The sequence below is a fragment of the Xiphophorus maculatus genome, chromosome 12, assembly GCF_002775205.1.
Source record: "Xiphophorus maculatus strain JP 163 A chromosome 12, X_maculatus-5.0-male, whole genome shotgun sequence".
NCBI lineage: Eukaryota > Metazoa > Chordata > Actinopteri > Cyprinodontiformes > Poeciliidae > Xiphophorus > Xiphophorus maculatus.
The window spans coordinates 7,024,190-7,051,257 of NC_036454.1; the positions used below are offsets into that span (position 1 = coordinate 7,024,190).

Genomic DNA, 27,068 nt, shown 5'->3' on the forward strand with positions numbered 1-27,068 from the left:
TAAAAGCATCAGCTGTTATTTACATGTTTACAAAGAGAGTTTAGCTTATCTAAAAAAAGTACAGTGCATTGTGGAGCTTTAGAACGGGTGTATTTCAGTGCATTTTTAAAGATTTCCTGTAGTATTTGTAGCCTATATGTGTCAGGTCTAATCAGTTTGATCCAACTGTCCCTGATGCACTCGGATCATTGGAGGAGAGAACATTCAAAGGCGCACCATTAGTAAGCTTTTCCCTCCGCTGGTACCAGGGGAGGATTACATCACTGTTTTGTTTTGTAAATGGGATGACAGAATCAGAGTGAGAAGGGGGCAGGACAACTGCAAATTCTGTCAGTTTAAAACTCCAAGTCCATCCACAGTGGGAGTTAAGTCAATTCAGTCAGCCTTCAATCTTGGAATACGAAATCTTTTAGGCCATCCCTTCGTCCTCTTCAGTCTGCACATTTCTCCAGCAACAGCATCCTCCTGCATCTCTTGCTTTAGTGCAAATGATGTAAGCCCATTTGCTGTTCCGCATGTGATTTTTTTTTTTAAAGGCACCAGTCTACAGTGGGAGAAATGTATCCACATAAAACACATTAATTAAAAAAAAAAGTATGTCCCAAAAGTCAAACATGTCAAATCAGCTAGTAGTTATTGGGCAATCAGCAGCTATTTGATTATTTTTCCCCCCTCTTTCTTTTGAAAAATCGAACAAATATCTGGATTTTAGAACAAAGGTGGTATTTTGTGCTTAAAAATGTAGCTTTGTCTTTAAAAGCTGGGACTTGTTTCATTCTTTTTTTCTTTTTTTTTTACTCCATTGTCTACACAATGCATAAAAACAAGAAGAATCAATGGGATCAGCTGTCTAAAGGGGCTGCAGCCTGAGAAAAAAACAGGTTATCTTTTAAAGATTCATAGACACTGATGTTATCTCACCTGTTGCGGAAGTCGCAACCACGCGCCCTACAGGTGTCGCCTCGCGCTGAGCAGCACAAGCAAGGTGACTTGCACCGCGAGGCACAGGAAGCCTTTGAAGTGGCCGCGCCCGGTCACTGCTGCCACCGTCACTCTGTCTCCGCAGCCGAGGTCGCCGGTTGTCTCCCCGGCTGTCCAACTCTTCTCGAGCTGGTCCCCGATTCTCCGTAGCCGCGACGCGAGCAGCTGAGCTACGGAGCAAGCAGAGGTGCGTCGGCGCGATGCGCTGCAGCTGGAGTCTCCCGGCCGCAGCAGAGGCTGGTCTATCGGAAGCCAGCACATCTTCGCCTCTGACTGAGCCTCCGCGCTGTTCCCTTCTTCTCTTAAAATCTGGGAAGGATATATGAACCCTCCTCCTGCTCCCTCATCAATCCTTAACTGTGTTTGCGATCCCCAGACTCTCCCCACCTCTCGCTGCTGTATTATTCATTACCATGTCACATGGTGTTTAGGGTTTACATCATCTTCTTCCAAGAGAAAGATGCGGCGCTTAACACTCGGATCTCGGATGTTTGGGTTCATCTGAAGAGTCTTTTGTTTAAGGAGACTGGACGTCACGTTCTTTTTCTCTGATGTACAAATTACTCTCACGCTATTCGCACTTTCAATCCACCTCACACACAGAGAACAAATTCTTACGCTATTATTTACACATTTTAGCCGCAAATATACCACTGAGAAAAAAGGAGAAAAACAAGGAATTAAATACTAGCGGAACCAATATAGTGCTGCTTTGTCCCTCATCGGTCTGCTTTTAGAGAAGAGCGACTTTGTTTTTGTCGGTGCCACAAAACACCGACAAAAGCAGCAGCCCTGAAATAGGCTACTGTTAAACTTAAAATTACATATTCTGTTCTGTAAAACTTCAAATGCATGCTTTTTGAACGATGACATGGCAGCGAACGAGCTTGTTGCCTTCAGGGAACGCTGGAAACGAGAGTTAAAGAATAGAAAAGAAGAGAATGGACTCGTCTGCGTTCCTTCTTCCTCAAAGTCCTCCTCCTCCAGGGATCATCCAGAGCAGAAAGACTTAAAGAAACCTCGTGATACTGTAAAACAAGAGGAATCGAGCTGTACTGAGGATGAGGGAAGTGTTAGTGGTGGGAGCTTTGCTCTAGAGGCAGATCAGCCTCAGTATGTCTCCATTGCACGCAGTCTGTTGGAGGGGAGGACCAGTCCCCTGCTGGACAGGATTCAGGAGGAGAGAACGAGGAGAAAGAGGCAGTATCATAACATGACCAACATGTGCAGCGTATCCCTGCAGCAGAGGCAGCCTCAGTGGAAAGTGAAGAAAGAAGAGGAGCTTGTGGATCAACTCATTCTGGATCTGGTATGATGAGGAAGATGCTGGTTGAGCACAAATTCAGTGTGAAAGCGTAGTTTCCCCCTTACAGGTTTCTTCCATCTTTGATTTTTGCATTTCAGATAATCAGTAAATAAATAATCAATTAAATGGAGCACATAAATGACCTGACATGCAAACATAATTGGTTTAATCATTAGCTGTGCCATTAAGCATTTGCGATAATGGGCATTGTTTTTTCCCCATCAATGTGAAGGAATGGGCTGCATCTTTTTTTCACCAGAAGTGTCTCAATTCAGTCATATTGAAGCGTTTCAAACATAAATGTTTGGCCATATTTCTGTCATTCAAGAGTTTCACTTAGCCTCTCCAAATCCCTTGTTTTTAGTGATTCAGAGGTGGTCTTACAAATGTACTTCAGACTATTGTCCTGCTGTACAATAACCAAAGTGCTCCTGGGCTTTGGGTCATGAGCTGGTGGCCGAGCGTTCTCCTTCAGGATGTCTGGTATAGAGTGTGTTGCCATTACCCTGAGATTTTTTGAAGCAAAAAAGCCAAGACATGAGAAATCTCCAGGGTAGCAAAAACTTTTTACAGTATTGTACCCATTGTATCTTGTGTTTTGTACTGTAATCCCTTTTCTTTGCAGAATGAAGTCAACGACATTCCCTTCTTTGACATTGAATTGCCGTACGAATTAGCCTTGAAGATATTCCAGTACCTCAACTGCATGGAACTTGGTCGATGTGCCCAGGTGAGGTGCAGAAACAACAAAAAACTGTGTACAGCTGAATGGCTTAGCTCCTTCTAAAGAGGTTTTTGTCTTTAAATTGTCAATTATTGGCATGAAAAAATCTAAACTGGGGAAGTGTAGAGGGAGAAAGTTTATCTTGCCTCACAATAATTACTTAATCCTTTAAAGTTGGTTTTCTTTTGCTATATTTCAAAATTTTATGCAGATTGAAATTCTTGTTTGAAGAGGAAATAATAGCCATGAGAAGTTCAATACAAATGGTAAAATTACATTTTGGTTTTTGTAGAATAAATGTAGGCAGTGTAAAATTACTGGGAATTTAATAACTGAATTTCAGGCATAAACTATGTAGACCCCTTGAGTTTTCCCAGCACCAGAACTAAACTAGGGGAGGCAGAGTTTAGTTTCTGTGCTCCTCGGCTTTGGAACAAACTCCATGAAAACATATTTATCCAGTTCCTTTACTTCGGTCAACCAATCTAACTGGATTTTTTAATACTGTATTTCTTTTTGTCTTCCATTCGTATCATGTAAAGTCCTTTATTTTTGTCTAGTGCATAAATTATTCTATTAAAAAACATTTCTGTCTTAAAAGAAATTGGTCTCAAAAGGCCCTTTTAATGATATGCCAACCTATTGTACATAGATTGACACACTGCCCCCACCTGTTGCTGCACTCTACAAGTTGGCTAGCTGAAATAAAGTGAATGGACTTTATTCCTGCTCTCACTTCTGGTGTTTTACCACATACGCTTGGATGGTTGGATCCTGACCCCAGCTGTAGACCTGCTCTACATGCTTTTTTTTATAGGGTCCAGATTATGTTATTAATTAAATTAAAACAGATGAGATGATCAAGCATACTTTTAAGAGACTTATAAATCATGTCCTGTCATTAAAATCCATGTATAACTTTAGTTTTATTGTTTCTTTGTGCAGCGTCCGTAATTTGGCGATTAGTTACTTTAATTACCATTACCTTCTTCATTCTGTATTGCTTTGGGCAGCTCATGACTTTATTTTGTGCATGTTAGTAAATTAGATATTGAGTGGCAGATCCACAGCACTCGTGGTGCAGAGAGCCTGTTTTGGCAGGCGGCCGGGCTCGTTAAGCGGAAATGAGTGATGCAAGCTCCTAATGTATGCTGACTCAAACCACTGTCATGTTGTCCAACCTCCTCCCAGGTGAGCAGGGCATGGAGAGTCCTCGCGGAGGATGGCGTTCTGTGGTTCAGGTTGTGCCAGAGGGAAGGTTACCACCAGGGTGTCTCGGTGTCCAGCTCCCCCTGTTGGAAGAGCACCCTGCGAGACTGCAGGAACTCGGCCAGAACTGTCCGCTCCAACTGGAAGGTGAGCTTGATCTGTTCTACTTCACTGAAATGGGAAGGTTTTTTTTTTTTAATCAAATTACTAAAACTGTCTGAGAGGTGAAGTCGTCTTATTAAAATAACACAATAAAACTAACGTGTGATTGACAGCAGACCATGATCACTACAGTGTTTATTTGCCAATATTTACGTGACTTAGAAATCTCATTGCCAATAACCACAGATTGTAGAGGTCAACTGTGCTGTTCTCGTTTGATTTACTTGTGGATAAGAAAAATAAATTCATAATGCATCTCCTTGCATCTCCTTCACATTTTGCCAAATTACAACTGCACATTTGATTTACTGGGATTTTATGTGATAAATCAACACAAAGTGGTGCTTACCAGAGTAGTGGAACAAAAATGATGCATAATTTTTTTAATAATTTCCAAAATGGAATCTTGACTACTACGGCATCCATTTGTATTCAGCCAAAAACCATTATTTTCAACATTTCAATAGTTAGTGAATGGATGACATCAAAAATGTACCCCACAAAACACGGATAAAGAGAGCACTTAAAACGCCATTTAACACATGTTGTTATTTGTTTAATAACAATATGTTAAGCTTTGGACATTTTACAAAGTACTGTTCTTAATAATATTGACCTTTTAAGACATGGTGTGGTAGAAAACTAACATTTACCGTCACTTTAAGCATATCAACTCCACAGTTAAACATGGTGGTGGCAGCATCATCCTGGGGCCATGGTCAGAGTTGATCGAAAGATGGTTGGAGCAATGCATGGCAGCAATAACAAACCTGTCTGAGGATGCATAAGACTTGAGAATGAAATATGTTCACTTCTCAGCAGAACAGAGACCATAAACATGCTGTCAGAGCTACAATGGAATAGTTTAGTGTATTCATGTGTTAGTGTGGCCCAATCAAAACCCAAATTTAAATACAATTTAGATCCCGAAGCAAGACTTTGATTTGAAGTTTATTGATGCTTTGTACAAAATGTAACTGTGTTTTTTTGCAAAGACGAAAAGCCAAAAATGTAATTCTTAAGATGTGCAAAGCGGAAAACACATTCACACTACACTTTTCAGATTTTTTATTTGTACAAAATGTTCCTTCCACTTAACAATCATACACTGCTACGTGTTGGTCTACTACACTAATTAAATTGTTTATAGTTTTAAGCTCTGCATCTGTAACTCTTCAGAATCGAGTGGGATCTGTCAGCCAGCTGCAGTTCGAGTTGGGGAAAATTCTGTGCGACGTCAGCTCCTGTGACAGCTTCGTGTTGGCCGGGTGAGTTTCAAGGACGAGCAGATCATGTCTGATGTCCTTTTTGTTTTAGCAGAGCTCACTTGGTCTCATTTCATCTGCATTGATTTCTCTGTCGCACTAAATAAAACTTGGTCATAGATTTTTGTGATTTAAAGCCGGGGGATTAAATGAATGTAGAAGACGCTGTGTGTCCCTGTCTAAACCAATGCCAAAATGTTGCATTTACATTGATGAAATGATAAATCAGGGGACGAAGTTTGGATTTATTTTTACAACTGAAAACGATGTATTATGCTGAACAACAACATCAAACAACTAGAATGCTAATGAGGACTTGGCCAAATACACAATGTTTTATATGGAATAAAGTATTTCTTATTGACAAACACAAGGAAGTTAAAGCTGATTTAAGTTCCCATGTGTCAAGTTATTATTTAAGTTAACTATTTCCTGTCAGAATAGAAGCTAAAGAAACCCAGCCTCCTCTGACTGGCTAGCTCAGGTTGTCTGAGCAGACTTCACCCACAATTCCTCACTGGCTCTAAAGTTTAAGGGATTTTATGTATTTTGTAAGAATTGACAAACAGCATTTGGTTAACTGAAAATTGTTTGAATCCTTATTTGGCCATGAGCTACTTTACACGTAGACAATGATGGTAACATAATGACCTGTGAAAGACAAGCATTTCACTACACTCCCATTCAGTTAATTTTATTTATATTTCAACTAAATAAACTTAACACTAGATAAGAAAAGGACCCTAACTGAATAATATTCAAATTAATTTAAATGCAATTCATTCTAATACAGCCTAGTTCAGTATAATTTTATGCTTTTGGCCAGACATGTAGCTCCAAAACATGATGATAGTGTCATTATTAACTGGGTAACACTTAAAGTAAAGGAATCCAGATCAGACCACTAAATTGAATTGTACTGATTATCTTTTCATCATGTTTCCTGTCAGTTGGCGAACCATATTAGGATCCAATTGAATGCTTTGTTTTCTGTTATAAGCTGGAAAAACAAGAATGACTTCGAAAAGGGTCACGTTGTAATGACAAGACAACCATGTCATAGCATGTTTAAAAACTGTACCTTGTGTGTGCTGTTCTCATTCCACAGTGGCCATTATTTAAATCATTGTGCCTGATTGATATAATTGTTGTAGCTGATTTTACAGGCACATTCAGAGGCTTTCACAAGACTAAATTTGAGAATTAAACAGCAGTTTTATGACTTCAGCCACACATTAAAGCCATATGTCAGACCTCTGATGAAACCTCATGTGAGCAAATGACAGCAGGAACAAGGGTTTTTACATTGACAGAATAAGTTTTGATCAGAAATTGTGAATTAAGACAACTAATTCACAATCATATAGTCACATTATTGCTCTTCTTTGCAAAAAAAAACAAGTAACAATTACATTTATTGAGGAAAGAGGACATGAATTGCAACTTAATCAGCTAAACCTGCCCTTAACTAGCTGGTATGAGGCAGTGATAAATTGTGAGGAACCTGGAGGGCTCAATAAGGGTGCCCTTAAGGAGATCTGCAGTGTCTCCTGGGACAAAGGCTACTAGATTCCCATTAGTCCTGCTGGATCCCTTTAGAGAAAACAGCCTGTTTGTGTGGTTTCAAATTAGTAGATGTGCGGCACACAGTACTTAAACATTGAAGACATTTAATAAGTGGCCTGATGCAATGTGAACTCACTGCTAAATCCTCAGCTTTATGTATATGCTGCTAACATATTCATGATGTAAGTACATTCCTCATTTTTGGTACTTGAAGAGTAATTGAGGTAAATGAAACTATTTCAATTTGTCTAAAAAAGAATCAATAGCAGTTAAGAGCAAGTCAAGATTGATTTGATTGCTGACAGAAAACCAGTGGGAAGGTTGTTGGCTTTAAAAAAAAAAAAAAAGAAACAGGAGAAGCAGCGGCCATTAACCCAACTCAGACAGAGCAGATCTGCTGAGGCCTGCATAAATACCACTGTAGTCTGAGCAGAAACTTCTCCCCACAGAAGTTTGTTGGGCGACATCCAGCATGGTCGTCATGCTGATCGCTGGCGTTTTGATGATGCACCAATTAAGGAAAAAGTGTGTGCTTCTACTCCTGCCAAACCCTACAAATCCACCCCCACACACACACACACACGGAGAGCTACTCGCATATACGCTTTGTGTCAAACTGGCTGTTACTGTACGACACATTGCAGCTCCAAGTCACAGAGACATGATTGAATCTGTGAAGGTGGCAGCATGCTCGTCTCTCGCAGTGAGAGCTAATCAGCCAGGGCAAAGAGATGAGAGAGGAGGTGTGTGGAGTTCAGAGCAGAGGGCTGCTCTGCTCCATTTGTTAGACATTTCTTCTCAAACAAAAGAAAAGTGTGCAGATGGAGGAGTGCTGAGAAGGGATGATCGCACACTATCATCAAGTCCTTAAAGTACTTCAGGGAACTGCTTGTCTTTTATTCCACTGAAAGCTAATCTGACCTCTTTTATTCAAAACATGTTGGTTGTATAACACCACTCTAAAGCCTAAAAGACATTTAAGCAATATCTAGTAACTCATCTGTTGTGTTATATTTAAGGTACACGTCTGGTGATGTGAGGCTTTGGGATACGTTGCACTGGGACTCAACATCTTCGTTCCTCAAGACCAACAGTCTTTCGGCGAACACGCACCCTAGGCCGCACGTTAGTCACGTCCAGATCAACAGCACAGTGGCTGCTGCTTCATATGAAGATGGTAAGTGGGTGTTTGTTTAATGTGGGTCTATTATGCAAAATTCACATTTTGCATGTTTTTATACTTCCGTTTGGATTTCAACAGTTTCTAAAAAACAGCCAAAGTGCTTAAAATGCCATCCAGCTGGGTTTTTTTGCCAATAAGAAATTTTTTTTGTGTCTGAAAAATGAGCATTTTCAAAAACCTTCCAATTGCTAAGTCACAATCGACGGGCTCTGCACTGTTACCTATCAACTAGGGATGCTCCGATCCGGTTTTTTTATTGATCACACATGAGGCCGATCTCTGCCGATCACCTGGATTGGCTGTTAATTTTTCTTAAAAATTCGCTATAGATATAAATGATACTATGTTATCCGGCAAAATTTAAAAATGATCTGGCAATAAATTCACCTAATTTAGACATAAACATGCAAAATACTTGCAGGCACAATACAGCAGGTATTCAGTCAAAAGGACAACTGAAAAACCTGCAATCAGTAAAACAATATTTAACAGTAAAATTCTCAGCTCCATAAATTATTAGTCAAATAAATCTCACAACACTTATCATCAAATACGTATATAAAATAATGTCAAGTAATAAAGGAGACATCCATTTAAAGTTAAACGCAGGTTGCATCAAAATAAACAATCCTGAGTTACTGTCAAAATTTCCTGACTAGCTGATTAATGCTGGTTCTGATTGGCTGTTTCTGACTGAGCGGAATAATTCTGCAGAAACAGGGAGGAGGCAGAGGAGATTGATTATTTTCATAGATTATCTATCTTATGTTAGGACAGCGAAAGTTTTAATTTTAATTTAATTATCTAAAAATCGTTTTGTTTGTGCTGCAGCTTTAAGCAGACGTTCGGCGTGAGAGTTCATTGCTGGGTGGAGGATGATCGGCGCTACGTCTGTGAAATATCACTGCCAGTAGCGCGTAGCGGCGGTTCAACAGCGAGAGCAGATCCAGCTTCTTACACCGCCAGCTCGAAGACTTAAATTATTTTTCGGTTTATTTATTTAGCTTTCTGACGTCATGCTAATCCGGGCAAGTGTTGGTAGTTGTGCGCTGCTTTACCTGCTACCTGGCCGCTCCGGTCCGGATGTCCTTTTGTTCCTGCATTGAGCCTTGGTGCAGCCAGACTCCGTCAAGTGTTTGTTTTTTTTAAATGTCATATTAGATTCGTTGTGTTGATGCATTTTGACGTGGTAATTTTCCGCCGCAACACGCAAACGTCCCCCTTCATTCTCAGAGAGTTAAAGTTCCACACGTCATGGTTTGTTGCCGCGCGCTTGCGCAGTGTGAAGAAAATAGTAGAGCAGCTGCACACGCAGGCTGCGAAGTGAGATAAATGTGATCGGTTTTGGTGATCGGCAACAAGAGACCGCGATCACCGATCATACACTTTTTCACGGAAATCGGCCGATTATGATCGATGGCCGATCGATCGGCACACCTCTACTATCAACCTCGAGCTCCTCATCTAGCAGCCCGAGAGAAGCTCCGCCCACTTAGAAGATGAGCACAATTTGGTCAGCTGGTTTTACTACTGTCTGCGCAGTACAATAGTTGCAGGAAAAGACTAGTGTTTGTTTTATCCACTTACCATTCATAATTCACTTGCTGTATTCTTGTTGGTTGCGCAGGAGGCTCTACTTGTGCTTTTCAAAGATGTACTGTTGTATATTTTTGTATCTCTTTGCAGCCATTTACACATGAGAGTATAATGTTGAGTTGGGGGTCGTGGGCAGCAGCAACTTATTTGAATTTAAAGTGAGGAGAGGCCCTAAAACAGCTCATTCTGAAAAAAGGTGCTTAATAGGCAGAACTGACCAGACTAAAATCTCATGATCTAAGAATAATTTTGTGCAAAAAATGTAATGAACATATTTGGGAAACCAGCAATCTATAAGACATTTGTGAGCAAAAAGATAAATATATAGTAGAAAGACAATGCTGAACATTGTCTATACATTTAGATGCCTATTAAACCTTTATGCACAATGTCTCATTTTCAGCATTTGCTGTAGTGACAAAACTGTTTGCACATAGAAATCAAAACTCTTTTAGTCAAAGGTTGTGTTTCTGGCTTAGGCTGTGTAGACCTGTGGAGTACAGAAACAGGTGGGGAGCCCATCCACCACTACCAGATTCCCGGGAGGATCCAGGCTTTGAGTCTGAGCCCAGACAGTCCGGTCCTGGTCTCAGCCGCAGGGTCAGACGTTCGGCTCGACAGCGCCAATGACTGCGGCTACTGGAGGACTGTCTGCGAGACTCGGCTACCCAAAATAGTGAGTGGGACACTTTGGTTGTGTGTTAATGAAAGATGATGTTCCACAGATGCAGATTTTTTTATTGTGAATTGTACTTTTATCGTATGTATGGCAGGTAGAGAGCCTGACTTTTGTACCAAACCAGGCAGATCAGTCCCCACTGGTGGTTTTAGCGGCTGGAGAGGACGTCTACTTGTTGAACCCTCAGGAGGAGCAGCCAAGGACCCTGCACTCTGTTTATGGTCATCCTGTAACCTGTCTGGACGCCTCCAACAGCCTCACTGCTTTTGGGGTGAAGCGCACAGGCTGGGCCATGCATGATGGAGGCAACAAGGTGGGTTCAATTTCACCCTGCAGATTTTGGTAACTACTAAAAGGCAGATCTGAGAAGAGTAGTACAGTAGCTCAGATAGAAACACCAACAGGCATTTCTTGTGACTAAGGTGTTCAATAAGAGGTTGTTTTGACTATACAGCTCTTCGAAATAAAAAGTCAAATCAAAGGCATTCATATCCCCTAGATACTGCAACAAAATCACATTTGTTCATGATTATTTTCAATATTACATACAAATCTACAATATTTATATGAACTGACAATATAGTATGTGTGTGTTAATGGAAGAGATGGAGCTGTGTCAAGGTTTTGCCAGGGGTAAATGTGAATGTTGGCAAACTGGTTGTAGCAACCTGAACCCTCTGCATCTGGAGTTTAGATGTGCTGTAAAAAGGACTGCAAGCTACCTTGATCTCCCAAATTGCAATGAAAGGTTTCCATTAGAGTTAACAAGGCCACTCGTTTTCTCTGCAGGTGTGTAATGAAAAAATGAGACGTGGAACAAAGTAAATTGCAATTTGGTTTGGTTAAATGGAAATATGCTGGTTGTTATTCACAAATACAATTCATTGCAGAGAAAAGCAAAGGGGACAGAAATTTCAGGATTATGCTAATGTTTTAATTAAATGACCATATTCCTTTGCCTGGTAAGTGAATTAAGCCCTTATAGGTAAAAGATGTGTAATCTCTTTGAAACACAGAGTACATATTACATGCTGTAAAAGATCCAAACTCAGATATTGTTGTGAACTTTTACAACCAGCATTTGTTTGTCTAAATGTAAGCTTAGTCTCGTAGTGGCATAATCACCATTACCTTGTTTCTCATTAGATTCAACAATCATGAACCTGTGGGGGGTTTGTTGATATCTGAAATAACTCTCCTAAGTTACAGCAAGCCTTCCCTAGACACTTCTCTTAATTACTACAACCTTCAAGTGTACTTTTATCAAGTGTTGTTTCTTAACCAGCTTTTGTTTGTTTCTAATAATACTGTGTTTCCAAGGGCCTTGTGTGGCTAATTGACTCTTAAACCTTTACTTAGTACAAAGAGCCTTGAGACAAAATACTCATTTGGGGGATACTACTCCTGGGCCATTTAAGCCCTGGAGGGTATGTTACCATTGCTGATTTTCAACATAAATTAAAAATAGACGGACTCAAAAAATGCACAGTGAACAATTTGCTTTTATTGGTATCTTGAAAGAAGATATTTGCTGGAGTCTGTGAGAGATTTATTTATTTCTATTGGCAAAACAGCCACTCCTACATCATAGCTTCTAGAAAACTGGATGTACTTATTCAGCTGCAGCCCTAAAGCACCACATAGTGGACCAAAAGGAGCGTAACACTGATGTCTGGCTATAATGACAGTCTATTGTTTGAGTCCTCTCTACAGCTTTGTTTATTTCTGCAAATTAAAAGGTGATCCATTTAAAAAATGATGCATGAATCTCATTGATAGAATTCCAAATCTAAATAATTTCCAGGTGACTAATGTTTGTAATTGCTATCAATCCTAGATTTTCTTTTTGTGAGTAGTCCCCTTCTAAGACCTGGAAAAAAATAAAAACACTAAAATAAATTGGACTACTAAAGGTAACAAATGGAGCTCCAGCTTTATTTGAAGAGGCATAAAATTCTAAAGCATTTAGAAATTAAATGGTTTTTATTTCTAAAATTCAATTTGTTAGTATCTCAAGCTTCTCTTTCAAAAAGATGATTTATCATCTTCAAGATGAAATGTAATATTTAATCTTAAACTGACTTAGTTTTAATTCAATCAGAAGTTTGTTAAATCTTTCTAAAATAATTTTTTTCAGCTCAGATCCGGGCCAAAATTCAGCTCTAAATAATGCCAATTCATGATCAGTGAACACTCTCACTAATTAACAAATTTTGGAAATTTAATTAACTAGTCTTTCACTCTTGTTCCACTTCTATCAGCTGTTTCTTAAAGCACAGATGACAAAACACAATTTGGCTGCCACCGTTTTTACTGTCTTTAGTAAAGAAACATATGCTTCATTAAAACCTGTCAAGATGCACAGAGCTGATATCCGAGGAAATCATCTCACACCATTTTTCACACGTAAGAGTGACACTTTTTCATTTACAGCGTCTCGACTCGGATGAACCGAATGACATTAACCTGTTTTGTTAACTTTATTCAGACTTTGTGTTATTTTTTATTGTCTTACTTTGATGCAGTTGCATTAGTAAAACTCCGTTCAAACTGTAGATATTTCTGCCGCTCTTCCATGTCTTTGTTGGTTTGTCCTGGCATGTGTGTAGAAAACGTGTGTGTGGCTGAGGCTTGCCTCCAGATCCTTGTTACTCCTTGCCTTCCTCTTGTCAGTGGACCAACATCACCTGGGCACACACCCAGCTCATGGCTCTGTTTTCAACATGAGCTGGCATTCACATTGGCAAAGGGTTCATCTACTACAGAAGCTCTGCCTCAGTGCTGTCAGAAAAAAAACAAAACTGTTGTTTCTTTATGAAGAAGAGATCAAATGAGCAGATTTATCTGAATGAACACAAGTCAATATGATCAGATCAAAAGTTCACCTTTAATTGAAAAAACATAAAATAAAAAAAAAATAAAACATTCCAATTTGATACACATAGTAACTAATGTTAAAATAAACTAATCAATAAATGTCAATGCTGTAAGCATCAGCTAAAATATTCTAAAGTGAATGTTACCCACCTGAGACTTTCAAGGCAAATCCCTGCAGTCACTAACTAGAGTGTATTAGTTCATCTGTTGCCCAAACTCAGTCTGTCAAGTGAGAGTTCAATTAAAATACTTAAATCACATCAGTATTAAAAATTCTTAGATTTTAGGATCCTATAGTGGAATTAAATCACCTGTATTTACCAAAATAATGTACTACATGGGGATCAAATTAGTTTTTCATCCTATGTCTCTTGTGTTCCTCTGTGTTTTCCGAACTCTGTGCACTGTGCAGAGGATGGTTCTGGTTCCCCACAATGGCTTTGGCTTTCCGCACCACCTGCTGCTCAGATATAACAGATAGTGCGGTCTGTGGGAGGCCTGTTATTTTGCTGGCCACCTTCACCACCCAGCTTAATTGATAGTCAGGAATGAGGCCAGGCTATGTAGTTGCAAATTAGTGTAAAATTGTTATTTTGGGTTTTAAACTGCAGCTATCTCCAGCATAACCTAATACCGGTAACTTCTTAATTTAACAGTGTCTGTTTGCAGATTTTGCTATATTGCTCCCTGACCTAGCTACTTGACCTGCTAATAGCTTTTTCTCTTTCATAGTACAAGTGTGCTGCCGGTTCCTCGACAGGAGGAGTACTTTTGAATTTATCCGAAAAGAACAAAGATATATTTTTTAAAAGTACATAAAAGAACATTTCTTTTCTTTAAGCATCAAATAAGATTCAAGTTCGTTTTGATGCTTTTCAATAAAAAGGAAAAAAAAAATCTAAACTTTTCTGTATTTCACCTGTTGATTAGCGATTTTCCCCATCAAACTAGTGTGTATCTTTCTTTTATTTCACTGTTGTATGAAACTTGCCCTAGGTTACAAAAACAACAAAAAGATAAAAGTGCAAAGGACAATTTCCTTGTATCTAATGCTATAGATAGATAGCATAGCATAGATAATGCAATGTATAAATCAATATGCCAAGCCAGACATTTGACATATTGAAATATATTGCGGCTTACGCGTCACAAATCTGAGACAATTCAAATGTTTTGCATGGAAGTGCTACTCAAAGGTAGAAGTAATGTGGTAATGACATTAACATTACTCAATCTTAAGCCGCACTGTGCAGGTGCACTGTCTGCACTAGTGAAGATCACCGCTGCATGACAAATGCCTAACCCATTTCTGATAGTGTTGGGCTACGGTACCCATCCAGGGACACCAAGAAATTTTACTTAATGTGAATGCTGTAGGCACAACGATTGGAAGGATGGTTGGAATTAAAGTTGGAAGGAGAATTGGAAGCAGGGTTGGAATGAGAACTGGATTTAGGGTATAATCTTTCTGTGATTCTGTAACTTAATTACGGTAGTTAATTAGCTTTCTATCTCCAGACCAAACCAAAACATGTTAAGCAATGCCACAGAAATATTGTTTAGGGGTTAAGTTTTGCACTAAATTACTCGTATTTTCAGTGAAGAATCCAAAATTAACTTCATACAAATTTGAAGAGTTAATCTCCAAAGTAACTGCATAAATATTTTTCTTTTGGTTTTGCAAATGATTTGCTGTGCTCATTATGTTGTGTTGTAAGTACCAAATAATGTGAAAGCACAAACTGTGCATAATATTGCATCTGGTCCAGTGGGCTAATCTCTGTTTGTCCACATGGTGTCTAAACCAAATGAGGCCCTGAGCCCGTATTTGTTCCAGATGTGGGTGTTTGTATAAGATTTAATGTAGTCTTGCATAGAGAGAAAGCAGTGGTTCAGCTTTTTTTCTCAGCAGGCTATTGTACAAGTGTGTCCCTTCCCTGATTAGGTCTGAATATGGAGGACGCTGCTGAATTCTTTTATGGAGGCAAAAATATGCACACACCCAGTCCAACACAACTCATAATTTCTCCTTTCTGCTCAATAATAAGAGTAACTGCTGCAGTTAAGCCTTATGAGTTCCGATATAGTCGCAATAGCAACATGAAAGGATTTCTCTGAGGAACAGCAGTGATTTTATAAATGTCATCTGTTTAAAAGCATGCAGAGTAATCACATTAACATCGCAGTGTAATTCAGACTTTCTTTTGTCTGCAAGCTTCAATAGCCGAGCACCAGAGAGAGCATTAGCCTAACCACTGCACTGTATCCGTGCTTACTAATATTCTTCCTGGTCTTTGAACAGCCCCCAGTCCTATCACAAATCAGCTGCTTATCCTCTCTCAGTGACAGTTCTTCATTTTAGTGGCTGAGGTGGGGACGTATTTAATAAAATTATCTTCCTAATTCTGCGGTGATTCATTGAGAACAGCAGGCTGAACCTCATTTCTGCATTCCAGTCTCCTGAGCTGTCCAAATCCTATCAAGCTGTCATTTCGAAGTCCAGTGTGGTTTGGGCTCTGCCCTGGGGTGGAGCACAATTAAAGCTTCACTTGGCCCAAATATGGGGACACACAAAAACTGCTGGCACCTTCTGAAGGTTTATACCCTGCCTTCCTCTATTTATTAGTTTTTATATGTATATTTTTTTCTTCTTCAAATGTCTTTCTTTTCTGCTGTCTGTTCCTGCCTTTTCTTTTCTTCTACCTTTTGGCTTCCATTCTTTCCATTTCCCCCCTCTGTTTTCCTTTTTGTTTAATTATTCAAAGGCAGTTCTGCCTGGCGGTTAACCCGTTTGTTCTGTCTGGTTTGGATGAGAAAACACCAGCTGCTAATTGATCAATTAGGCCAGCACCAGATGACATCATTGAAACTTCTGTAAAGAGTTTATTGCAGCCATCAAGCTGTAAAAGACAGTAATTCAAGTTTGCCTTCAAGTTTCTCTCTAGTTAATCTACTTAAGTCCTTCTGTGTTTTTACTTTACAAACAAGGCTCTTTCCCCACAGGACTGCACCTTTATTGGCTGATATTTCATATTATTAATACACAGTTGTATCATTAGTTTTAAGGCACCCTTTTTGTGAACTGAAAGATTTGTGTCTGCTTACAGGAAGAGGTAAAATATTAAAGGAATGGTAACACTTTTTCATAAAAAGTACCGGTACTCCTTTTCTGTTGCTCTCTGGCAATAATTCAATTAATTTCAGTTCAGTTTAATATATAATTCTCTCTAAATATAATCATCCGCCACTGTAAATTGTATTTGTTGGTAAAAGTTATAAACTAGCGGCTGTTTGTTAGAAACATATGTAAGTTTGAATTCAAATGGGTTGTCCAAATTGAACTCCAAATACCACTTTTAATGACTATCGCAGTCTCAAAATTTCCTTCCTCTGAAACCAGACCTTATTGAAGGTCTGTTTAGCATCAGTGTCCTATTCAAGAGTCAACGGCGCCCAAGCTTCAGACAGTGCTAAGGCTATGCAGCCCTCACAATCCAGACTCATTTTTGCTCTCAGGTCAGTTAAATAAACTTGTTTAAAGCAGCAAATGTTTCATAATCTTTTTTTAAGAAGGAAGCTTGTTATTTTTAGTGTTGTAAATTTGTTGTCATATTTGAAGAACAACATTTTCACCTGACTTCTTAGGTTTTAAATAGAGAAAACAAACAAACAAAAAACTTTAAATGTTTTTAAAACATTTTCTTCCACCTCATTTTCTTCTATGAGGTGTTATTTGTGGAAAATTATGTTTAAGAAATGAATAGTACCTATTGAGGACTGGACTTTTACATTGCTATGTACTAAAAGTGTGGATTTACATGGAATGTTTTCATGCCTGATATACACTTTTAAATATAAAATATTGCAGTATGCAGAGTAATTTGTAATATTTTCTACAAGTTTTTATTACATCTACCGACATTTACACTAACAGAATAGATAGTTTTAAGCATATTATTTGTTACTGTCTGAATTTTTGTTGAGGTTTTTTCCTTTGTATTTAACGTTATGGCAGTTTTACAAAATTGTGACTTTACATTGTATCATATCAGCTCTGAAATGAACGGATTTCCTCGGTCGACTGATGTGTGATCCTGGATTTCAGATCCACGTCTACAGCCTGGAGACCGGGAAACCAACAGTTTGTGTCGGCAGCTCGCCGGGAGATTTCACTTGTGTCAACCTGAAAGACAGCCCCCCTCATCTACTAGTGTGTGGAAACAAAGACAGAAGGTAGGACACCAAAAACACTCACAAGTGCAGATAGAGAATGCAAAACATAATTCACCAGTGAAAACAAAAACTGAGCTAGGGACGTAGACAAATGTTTGATGAAGGAGGCCTAGCAGAATATTCTGGAAGTAGAGAACAGGTGTTTCCAAAATGTGCGAGAAGACAATAACTCTATTATATTTGTGCATTATTCAAGACAGTTTCTTTGAAAAAAGAAGCTTCTGAAAGCTTATTGAGAAAAAGAAATGCATTGAAATACTAACAGGAGTGATATTTTGCTCTTTGTCTTCTCCATTACCTACTACATGTTAAGAGACGAGAATTTCTGGCTGTAATGACTTCACCCAGCAGCAACAACAACACACACACTAATGTGCACATGCTTGCCACATTTGGCTTGCCTGTTAAAGAAAAGACGCATAAAAGATCCATTCTCATCTATTCTGCACTTGTTAGAGGGTGCCGTGGTGCGTAGGATGCCAGGAAAGGAGAAATCCCTGGCATGTCTTCATCCAAAGCTGCCCCCGCTGTTTCTATTCAGCCCCAAACCCATCTGGCTGTTAAGTAGTTGGCTTTAAGCGAAGGAGAGACCACATCATACTGTTCAGGTTCTGTTTCTCCCATTCCTGCTAGTTATGATTAACAGCACCTGCACAAAGACAAAGAAATAGTTCCGTTTGTTTTGTGAGTGGCTTCATTCTTGGTCTTTGATTTTTGATCAGATTTCATCCAGATAGGGGAAAAACAACTCTAGCTTGGCTCTGCCACTTTGGCGTCAGCCGATGCAGCACAGAGTCGAGGACAAATGGGAACGGTGGAGACTGACGGACAGTCGGCGTTCTTGGCCCTTTGTCAGGGTGGCATCAAGCCAAAGCCTAATGCATCCCTTCTTTTTGTCCAGATGAGTTTTGTCACTCTGCATTTTTTTGTGAGATCCAAACACCGGATGAAGTGTCCAGATAAGGCCTGTGTGGAAAAAAGAACACATCTGTGCAAACAAGACAAGTCTGAGCAGGAAATAAAGAGAAAACAGAAAAGTGTGAGGTTGTTAGCTAATGGGTACCTGTTCTGCAGAACGCTTTGTTCTGCAGACATTAACGGTATGAAACAAAACAGTTTGAGTGATCAGTTTGCTTTGCACTATGATCCTTTTACTCAGTTTCCATAAAATATTTATAGATTTCAACAATGTAAAACTCAAATGTTTTGTAAGCAGGTGACTTGTTTTGCAGTTGATTTAGGGTGTTTGAGCAGTTTTCTTTTCCTTTTTTCTTTTTTGGGGATTTTTATCTCAGAATAAGACATTTGACCAAATAGCTCCAGATCACTCCCCCTTTGCCAGTTCACACCAACACATTGCTATTTCATCCCTTCCTACTTCCATTTCATATAGGTAAATCATTTGTACTTAACTTTATCTGATTATTTCACCAGCTAATATTTAACCAAACATCTCTTGGTCAGTTTGCTGCTTTGCCTATTCGTACATGTTGCTGTTTACCTTCTTTTGATACCCATTAGCAAACTAGGTATGTCCTCATCTATGCATAACAGTTTATTTCACGTTGTAGACAATATACCATGAGTAAATTATGATAAAGTAATTTTCAGAAACAAAAATTTAAAGATATTTGGTTGGTACAAAATGTCCGAAGACTAACATCTCCGTATCATAACCAAAGGATTTGGTTATGATATTCTTTGATCCTTTTAAAAAACTGATCCTTTTAAACACTGACAAAAACTTTAAAAGCAAACAGCATTTTGTGTTTTTCACATCCAAACATTTTTTACAATATTTGAAAGTGCAGATTTAGGTTAGGAAACTTTTACATTTTTAATGCAGTCTACATGTTCCCTGCTAAATGCTTAAACCACCTGACCTTTTAAAGTCTTTGTAGAGTCGACCAACATTGAATACATATTTAGTCTATCACAGTTTAATCCTGTAGGCTCTTAAGCTGTTCAGAGCTCTGCAATTATTGACATTAAAACACATTTTCACACTGTGAATACATTTTAGGTCAATAAAAATATTAAAGTCACTGCACAAATAGATTCTTTCTGAAAAAAACAACATGAGGAGCGTAAAGCTGTCCAGTTTGATGAAGAGCGACTTTGTTAGCTGTGCTTTAATAATTTAAGTTAGGTTTTCGGTCTTTCTTTAACCTCCTGAGACCCTGCATCCTCATATGAGGACATTACATTTTTGTAAACACAGATGTAAATAATAACATTGATTGAATGGTCTTATCGTCACACAGATAGACCCAATGTCCTCGTCTGAGGACATTGGGTTTTGAGATAACCACTTATTGTAGAAAGCTGAAATTTCATTTTTAGGCCAATTGGGTCCTTATGATCCCAAATGACAAGGAGAAATGTATATGCAAAAACAGACCCATTGTCCTCATATGAGGGCATTGGTTTTGACATAGTTCAAGAGCACATAGAAAGCTAAAATTTAATTTCAACTAAAATTAGGTCATACTAATCCCAAATAGTAAGGAGACATAAAAAATGCACATCAAACAAAAGCCCGGGTCTCAGGAGGTTAAATCATTTTTTAACACATACAAATGCATTTTTAATATACTTATGAATCTGAAAATACTTTTATGTTTATCCAAAAATTACATACACCTTTTGGTAACTGGCAATACTGAGATCCAACCAAACTAAAACAGAGTCCAGACATTGTAAGAGGGAAATAATTTCTAATCCTTCGGTTATCATTTCTACTATAAGTTTAGCTAAAAAGGCAGATGCTTGTGGAGTTTTTTGGTTATGTTTCAAATGGATGCCCACCAGAACAGAATTTTTAAAATGTGAATTTGTCAGTCTTTTCTCTGTTGTTTCTGTAAATTATTGATGCACACTTAACTCTAAAAACAACACAGTTTGCTTCAATAAAAAGATTTCTATCTCACATGAGGAGATAAAAAGTGTATTTGTTAGAATAACTTGAAGATGATGTGACCCATAAGTTTTCAGACTTGAATCTGGACACATGAAACTAAGCTCCAATGGCCATTAAAGGAGATTTTATAGCATTCTTAAACACTAGATTTGTTGCTTTGATGTACTACAGTGTATGCAATAGTCTTTGTCTCCATTTTGACTTGAAATTTAGTAAACATAGTTCATGTGGATGATTGTGAACTCCAGATCATTAGACTAAATCAGACGTCATGCTTGGGATGATTAATGACTTCTTCTGGCTTTCGAAAAATAACTGTTCAGGAGTGGGCTGTGCGTCTCTCACACTTTCTTCGTGATTAATGGAAACGATTCTGGCCAGTGACAGTTCAGCAAAGACGGTCGCCTCCAGCATTAGGTTTATGGCTTCCTGTGGTCTGCCAGTAATGTTCATTCCTCATTGTTTAAACGTGTGCCTCCATCACGTAATGCCACTAAACAGGCAACGAGCTGAAGACAAACAAGTCCACGGTGCCCATTTAGCCATTTAACTTTGATTCTTTAAAAAAAAAAAAAAAGTTTTGATAGTGGAAAATGAAATCCGCCTGAGTCCCCAGAGTAAATTTGATTATGGTAATGAATACTTGGAAGAAGGTTGATCCTGGATGGAGTCATGTCCTGGATGCTTTCAGCTGCAATAAAGCCACGCCGACAACAGATGGAGCTGAACGTCCCCTGGGCTTTTGTTGCTAATGAAACACACTGAGCAAAAATCCTCCTCTTATTGCATTAAATCCATTGTAGAAAGCAGCACTTTAAAATCCATAATCATAATTATTTTAATCATAATCTTGCACTATATTGTTTTAACACATTTTCTTCTAATAGCAATAACTTTAAGAACAAACATCAACATGTATTACAATTTCTTCCATATTTTTTTTAAACACTATGACCAGGAGCTCAAATATTCAGCTGTTGTTTTTGTAAGGATGATGTGTTCTGGCCCAGATTTTTGTTGGTTTTGCATTTTATGAATTACTTATGCTTAAGCCTTTCTATGTTTCTTTAATTTTGTTGGTTCTGATGTTAAACCAGACTACTTTACATGTTTTATCAGTATAGGTATTCCTTTCCTGAAATAAAAAAGCTATAAGGGTTTCATCATGATTGGATGCAAGACTTTTGCAGAAAAAACAACAAAAACAATTATAATCGTGGGAAAAAACATGCTTTTAACGGTGAGACTATTGCAGGTGGGTGGGACTATTAACTTTCACAATGTCATCCTTGCGCAGCAGAAAATGTAAGAGTGCTCATTGTTTCTGTTCCTGTTTAGAATAGTTTTTTAATTTCCTGTTTGTTTTATCAGAATAAGTTGGAACAAAGTCACAACAAATCTCATTCAGATAATTAGTCAACTTGTAAGACCAACAGATTAAATTTATTTATTTGCTCTCCTCTTCCATACAACATGATCTATACGATGATGCAGATTGCACATTGTGTGCTTGCCTCCAAAGAAAGCACACAACTAACAGAAAAGCTCATGTGCTGCTCTTGCTAAACAAAAATCCCAAGCATAAAGCAGAATCGTTCCCTTTCTGTTATGACGCAGAGTGAGAGTGTTTGACCTCAGGTCCAGCTCCTCTCTGGTATCCCTGTACGCCCACCACCTGGGTGTCACGTCAGTGCAGGCAGACGACTGGAAGATTGTGAGCGGCGGAGACGAAGGACTGGTGTGTGTTTGGGAGATGAGGATGGGAACTAAGCTGTGGGAGATGCACAACAGGTAGGACTTTAGAAGATCCAACTAAAGATTTTCTGACAGTTTTCCACCTTATGGTTGTGCCACTAGCTCTTTTTGTTGTTATTTTATTTGCTATTTTTTATTATTTGTTTGTTTTGGAAGGCATCCAGTAAGGCATGTTCGCTTTAACACCAGCACCCTGGTAACAGCCAACATCCCCGATGACAAGTCGCCACGTGGGGCCTGCATCACAGATGATGACCTCACAGCTCACCGCAGGTCACCATCTTCTCTTCTACACCTATTAAAATGACTTTATGCTTGACATCCTTAAAACATCCACTTACTCCTCTTAAAACATCCATCCATCCATCCATCTTCTTCCGCTTATCCGAGGTCGGGTCGCGGGGGTAGCAGCTTCAGAAGGGAGGCCCAGACTTCCCTCTCCCCAGCCACTTCTTCTAGCTCCTCCGGGGGAATCCCGAGGCGTTCCCAGGCCAGCCGAGAGACATAGTCCCTCCAGCGTGTCCTGGGTCTTCCCCGGGGCCTCCTCCCGGTGGGACGTGCCCAGAACACCTCACCAGGGAGGCGTCCAGGAGGCATCCTGACCAGATGCCCGAGCCACCTCAACTGGCTCCTCTCGATGTGAAGGAGCAGCGGCTCTACTCTGAGTCCCTCCCGGATGACTGAGCTTCTCACCCTATCTCTAAGGGAGAGCCCAGCCACCCTACGGAGAAAACCCATTTCGGCCGCTTGTATCCGCGATCTCGTTCTTTCGGTCATGACCCAAAGCTCATGACCATAGATGAGGGTGGGAACGTAGATCGACCGGTAAATCGAGAGCTTCGCTTTTTGGCTCAGCTCTCTCTTCACCACGACGGACCGGTACAGCGCCCGCTTGACAGCAGACGCTGCGCCAATCCGCCTGTCGATCTCCCGCTCCCTTCTTCCCCCATGCGTGAACAAGATCCCGAGATACTTAAACTCCTCCACTTGGGGCAGGACACCCCCCCTGACCCGGAGGAGGCACACTACCCTTTTCCGGCTCAAGACCATGGCCTCGGATTTGGAGGCACTGATCCCCATCCCGGCCGCTTCACACTCGGCTGCGAACCGCTCCAGCGAGAGCTGCAGATCACGATCTGATGAAGCCAAAAGGACCACATCGTCTGCGAAAAGCAGAGATGAGATCCTAAGGCCACCAAATCGGACCCCCTCAACACCTTGGCTGCGCCTAGAAATTCTGTCCATGAAAGTGATGAACAGAATCGGTGACAAAGGGCAGCCCTGGCGGAGTCCAACTCTCACCGGAAACGAGCCCGACTTACTGCCGGCAATGCGGACCAGACTCTGACACCGGTCATACAGGGACCTGACAGCCCGTATCAAAGGGCCCGGTACCCCATACTCCCGGAGAACCCCCCACAGGGCTCCCCGAGGGACACGGTCGAACGCCTTCTCCAAGTCCACAAAACACATGTAGACTGGTTGGGCGAACTCCCATGCACCCTCCAGGACCCTGCCGAGGGTGTAGAGCTGGTCCAGTGTTCCACGACCAGGACGAAAACCACACTGCTCTTCCTGGATCCGAGGTTCGACTATCCGACGGACCCTCCTCTCCAGGACCCCTGAATAGACCTTGCCAGGGAGGCTTAAGAGTGTGACCCCTCTATAATTGGAGCACACCCTCCGGTCCCCCTTTTTGAACAGGGGGACCACCACCCCAGTCTGCCAATCCAGGGGAACTGCCCCCGATGTCCATGCGACATTGCAGAGTCGCGTCAACCAACACAACCCCACAACATCCAGAGCCTTAAGGAACTCCGGGCGGATCTCATCCACCCCCGGGGCCTTGCCACCGAGGAGCTTTTTAACCACCTCGGTGACCTCGTCCCCAGAGATTGGAGAGCCCAACCCAGAGTCCCCAGGCTCCGCTTCCTCAGTGGAAGGCATGTTGGTGGGATTGAGGAGGTCTTCGAAGTACTCCGCCCACCGGCCCACAACGTCCCGAGTAGAGGTCAGCAGCACACCATCCCCACTATAAACAGTGTTGGTGCTGCACCGCTTCCCCCCCCGAGACGCCGGATGGTGGACCAGAATCGCCTCGAAGCCGTATGGAAGTCTTTCTCCATGGCCTCTCCAAACTCCTCCCACGCCCGAGTTTTTGCCTCAGCAACCGCCCGAGCCGCATGCCGCTTCGCCCGCCGGTACCCATCAGCTGCTTCCGGAGTCCCACAGGCCAAAAAGGCCCGATAGGACTCCTTCTTCAGCCTGACGGCATCCCTCACCGAAGGTGTCCACCAGCGGGTTCGAGGGTTGCCGCCGCGACAGGCACCGACAACCTTGCGGCCACAGCTCCGATCGGCCGCCTCGACGATGGAGGCACGGAACACGGTCCACTAGGACTCCATGTCCCCCACCTCCCCCGGGACGTGTTCGAAGTTTTGCCGGAGATGGGAGTTAAAGCTCCGTCTCACAGGGGATTCCGCCAGACGTTCCCAGCAGACCCTCACAACACGTTTGGGCCTGCCAGGTCTGACCGGCTTTCGCCCCCACCACCGGAGCCAACTCACCACCAGGTAGTGGTCAGTGGACAGCTCCGCACCTCTCTTCACCCGAGTGTCCAAGACATACGGCCGCAGATCCGATGAAACGATGACAAAGTCGATCATCGAACTGCGGCCTAGGGTGTCCTGGTGCCAAGTGCACATATGGACACCCTTATGCTTGAACATGGTGTTCGTTATGGACAATCCATGGCGAGCACAGAAGTCCAGCAACAGAACACCGCTCGAGTTCAGGTCGGGCGGGCCGTTCCTCCCAACCACGCCCCTCCAGGTCTCACTGTCATTGCCCACGTGAGCGTTGAAGTCCCCCAGCAGAACAAGGGAGTCCCCAGGAGGAGCACTCTCCAGTACCCCCTCTAAGGACTCCAAAAAGGGTGGGTAATCTGAACTGTCGTTCGGCCCGTAAGCACAAACGACAGTCAGAACCCGTCCCCCCACCCGTAGGCGGAGGGATGCTACCCTCTCGTTCACCGGGGTAAACCCCAACGTACAGGCGCCGAGATGGGGAGCAACAAGTATGCCCACTCCTGCCCGACGCCTCTCACCTTGGGCAACTCCAGAGTGGAAGTATGTCCAGCCCCTCTCAAGGAGACTGGTTCCAGAACCAGAGCCATGCGTCGAGGTGAGACCGACTATTTCTAGCCGGAACCTCTCGACCTCACGCACTAGCTCCGGCTCCTTCCCCACCAGAGAGGTGACATTCCACGTCCCAAGAGCCAGTTTCTGCAACCGAGGATCGGACCGCCAGGGTCCCCTCCCTCTGCTGCCACCCATCCCACACTGCACCCGACCCCTTTGGCCCCTCCCACGGGTGGTGGGCCCATGGGAGGGGGGGCCCATGTTTCCTCTTCGGGCTGAGCCCGGCCGGGCTCCATGGGTAAAAGCCCGGCCACCAGACGCTCGCCATCGTGCCCCCCATCCAGGCCTGGCTCCAGAGTGGGGCCCCGGTGACCCGCGTCCGGGCGAGGGAACACCAAGTCCAAAGTTCTTGTCCATCATAAGGGGTCTTCGGGCTGCTCTTTGTCTGGTCCCTCACCTAGGACCTGTCTGCCTTGGGTGACCCTACCAGGGGCATGAAGCCCCAGACAGCATAGCTCCTAGGATCATTGGGACACTCAAACCCCTCCACCACGATAAGGTGGCAGCACATGTCAAAAATAATTTGGATAATAGGAATTTTCTGCTTCTCTGCTTTTGCAAATCAAATTTAAAAGAAAATCTATATTCTTAGTTGATTACTGCTACTTCTAGATGGTTATTTAATTTTCCTCTGGGATTAATAAAGTATGTCTGAATTGAAGTGAACTGAATGAGCTTTCAGTCATATGTGTATTGATCATTAGCATACAGACAACAAAAATAAGAAGTTGCACTGTAGTCTGGTTTATTGCGTCAACGAAATCTTACCCCTCCCTGCAAAAAGTTAAAAAATCCTTCACATTTATGAAAAGTAATCTTTTTCACATGTCTAATGTTCAGATCTTAAATAAAAGTCTGTAATGCTGTAACTGTTGTTGGTTCTTTCCATTTCAGACACAGAGGAGTCATCAGCCATTATGACTTCTCTGAGGATGCCCTGTCACAGGAACACATCCTGCCCATCTGCAGGTCTGACTACATCGACTCATCCGGCTACAACTACAACATTAACCTGGCAGTGCCCTACGACAGGCTGTCTGGCTCCCATCCATCTCACTGACCGCTGCAAACAAAATACTGTCTGTGAAGCAGAATGGACAAAAGACACATTAATCTGTCTGATTGTCACACTGCTAATTTTTAGTTACCCTTTCGTACCATTGTGGTGCTTTTATTAGGATGCAAACAGCTCATCTGCTGCAAGATTGCCACCTTGATACACATTGCTGTACATTGATTTGTTTTAATATTTGACTTTTTAGATCAGGCACGGTATGTCATTTATCCACAAAAATTGTCATATTTTGCCGTTTTTCAGGGGGAAAAGAAGAGAAAAATCCAGATATTTATCTTCCACTTTTATTTAAAATTCTGTTTTTTTTAAAATGAGGGGAAAATAAATCATTTCAGTA

The 27,068-nt window shown here is 41.3% G+C and overlaps 1 protein-coding gene and 1 long non-coding RNA gene across 2 annotated transcripts; one reads left to right on the top strand and one right to left on the bottom strand.

Annotated features, from left to right (window-relative positions):
* Window positions 1-346: 346 nt before the first annotated feature.
* Window positions 347-1,014, bottom strand: LOC111610273. The gene is made up of 2 exons (XR_002753560.1): window positions 922-1,014; window positions 347-544 (listed from the first exon to the last, which is right to left on the bottom strand). It is a non-coding gene; the product is annotated as an uncharacterized LOC111610273 (long non-coding RNA).
* fbxw8 (F-box and WD repeat domain containing 8) lies at window positions 928-26,796 on the top strand. The gene is made up of 11 exons (XM_023343225.1): window positions 928-2,290; window positions 2,913-3,017; window positions 4,203-4,367; window positions 5,562-5,650; window positions 8,233-8,390; window positions 10,472-10,668; window positions 10,766-10,984; window positions 17,654-17,781; window positions 22,319-22,492; window positions 22,613-22,729; window positions 26,551-26,796. Exons 1-11 carry the CDS (start codon window positions 1,853-1,855, stop codon window positions 26,714-26,716), a joined length of 1,956 nt encoding a protein of 651 aa, XP_023198993.1. The 5' UTR covers window positions 928-1,852; the 3' UTR covers window positions 26,717-26,796.
* The last annotated feature ends 272 nt before the right edge of the window (window positions 26,797-27,068 follow it).

What these genes read in the sequence shown, in the direction of transcription:
- fbxw8 (XM_023343225.1), top strand. Translation starts at nt 1,853, where the DNA reads ATGGCAGCGAACGAGCTTGTTGCCTTCAGGGAACGCTGGAAACGAGAG. An exon ending in AACTTGGTCGATGTGCCCAG is followed by an intron (nt 3,018 to 4,202) that starts GTGAGGTGCAGA and finishes ACCTCCTCCCAG; the next exon opens with GTGAGCAGGGCATGGAGAGT. An exon ending in GACAGCTTCGTGTTGGCCGG is followed by an intron (nt 5,651 to 8,232) that starts GTGAGTTTCAAG and finishes GTTATATTTAAG; the next exon opens with GTACACGTCTGGTGATGTGA.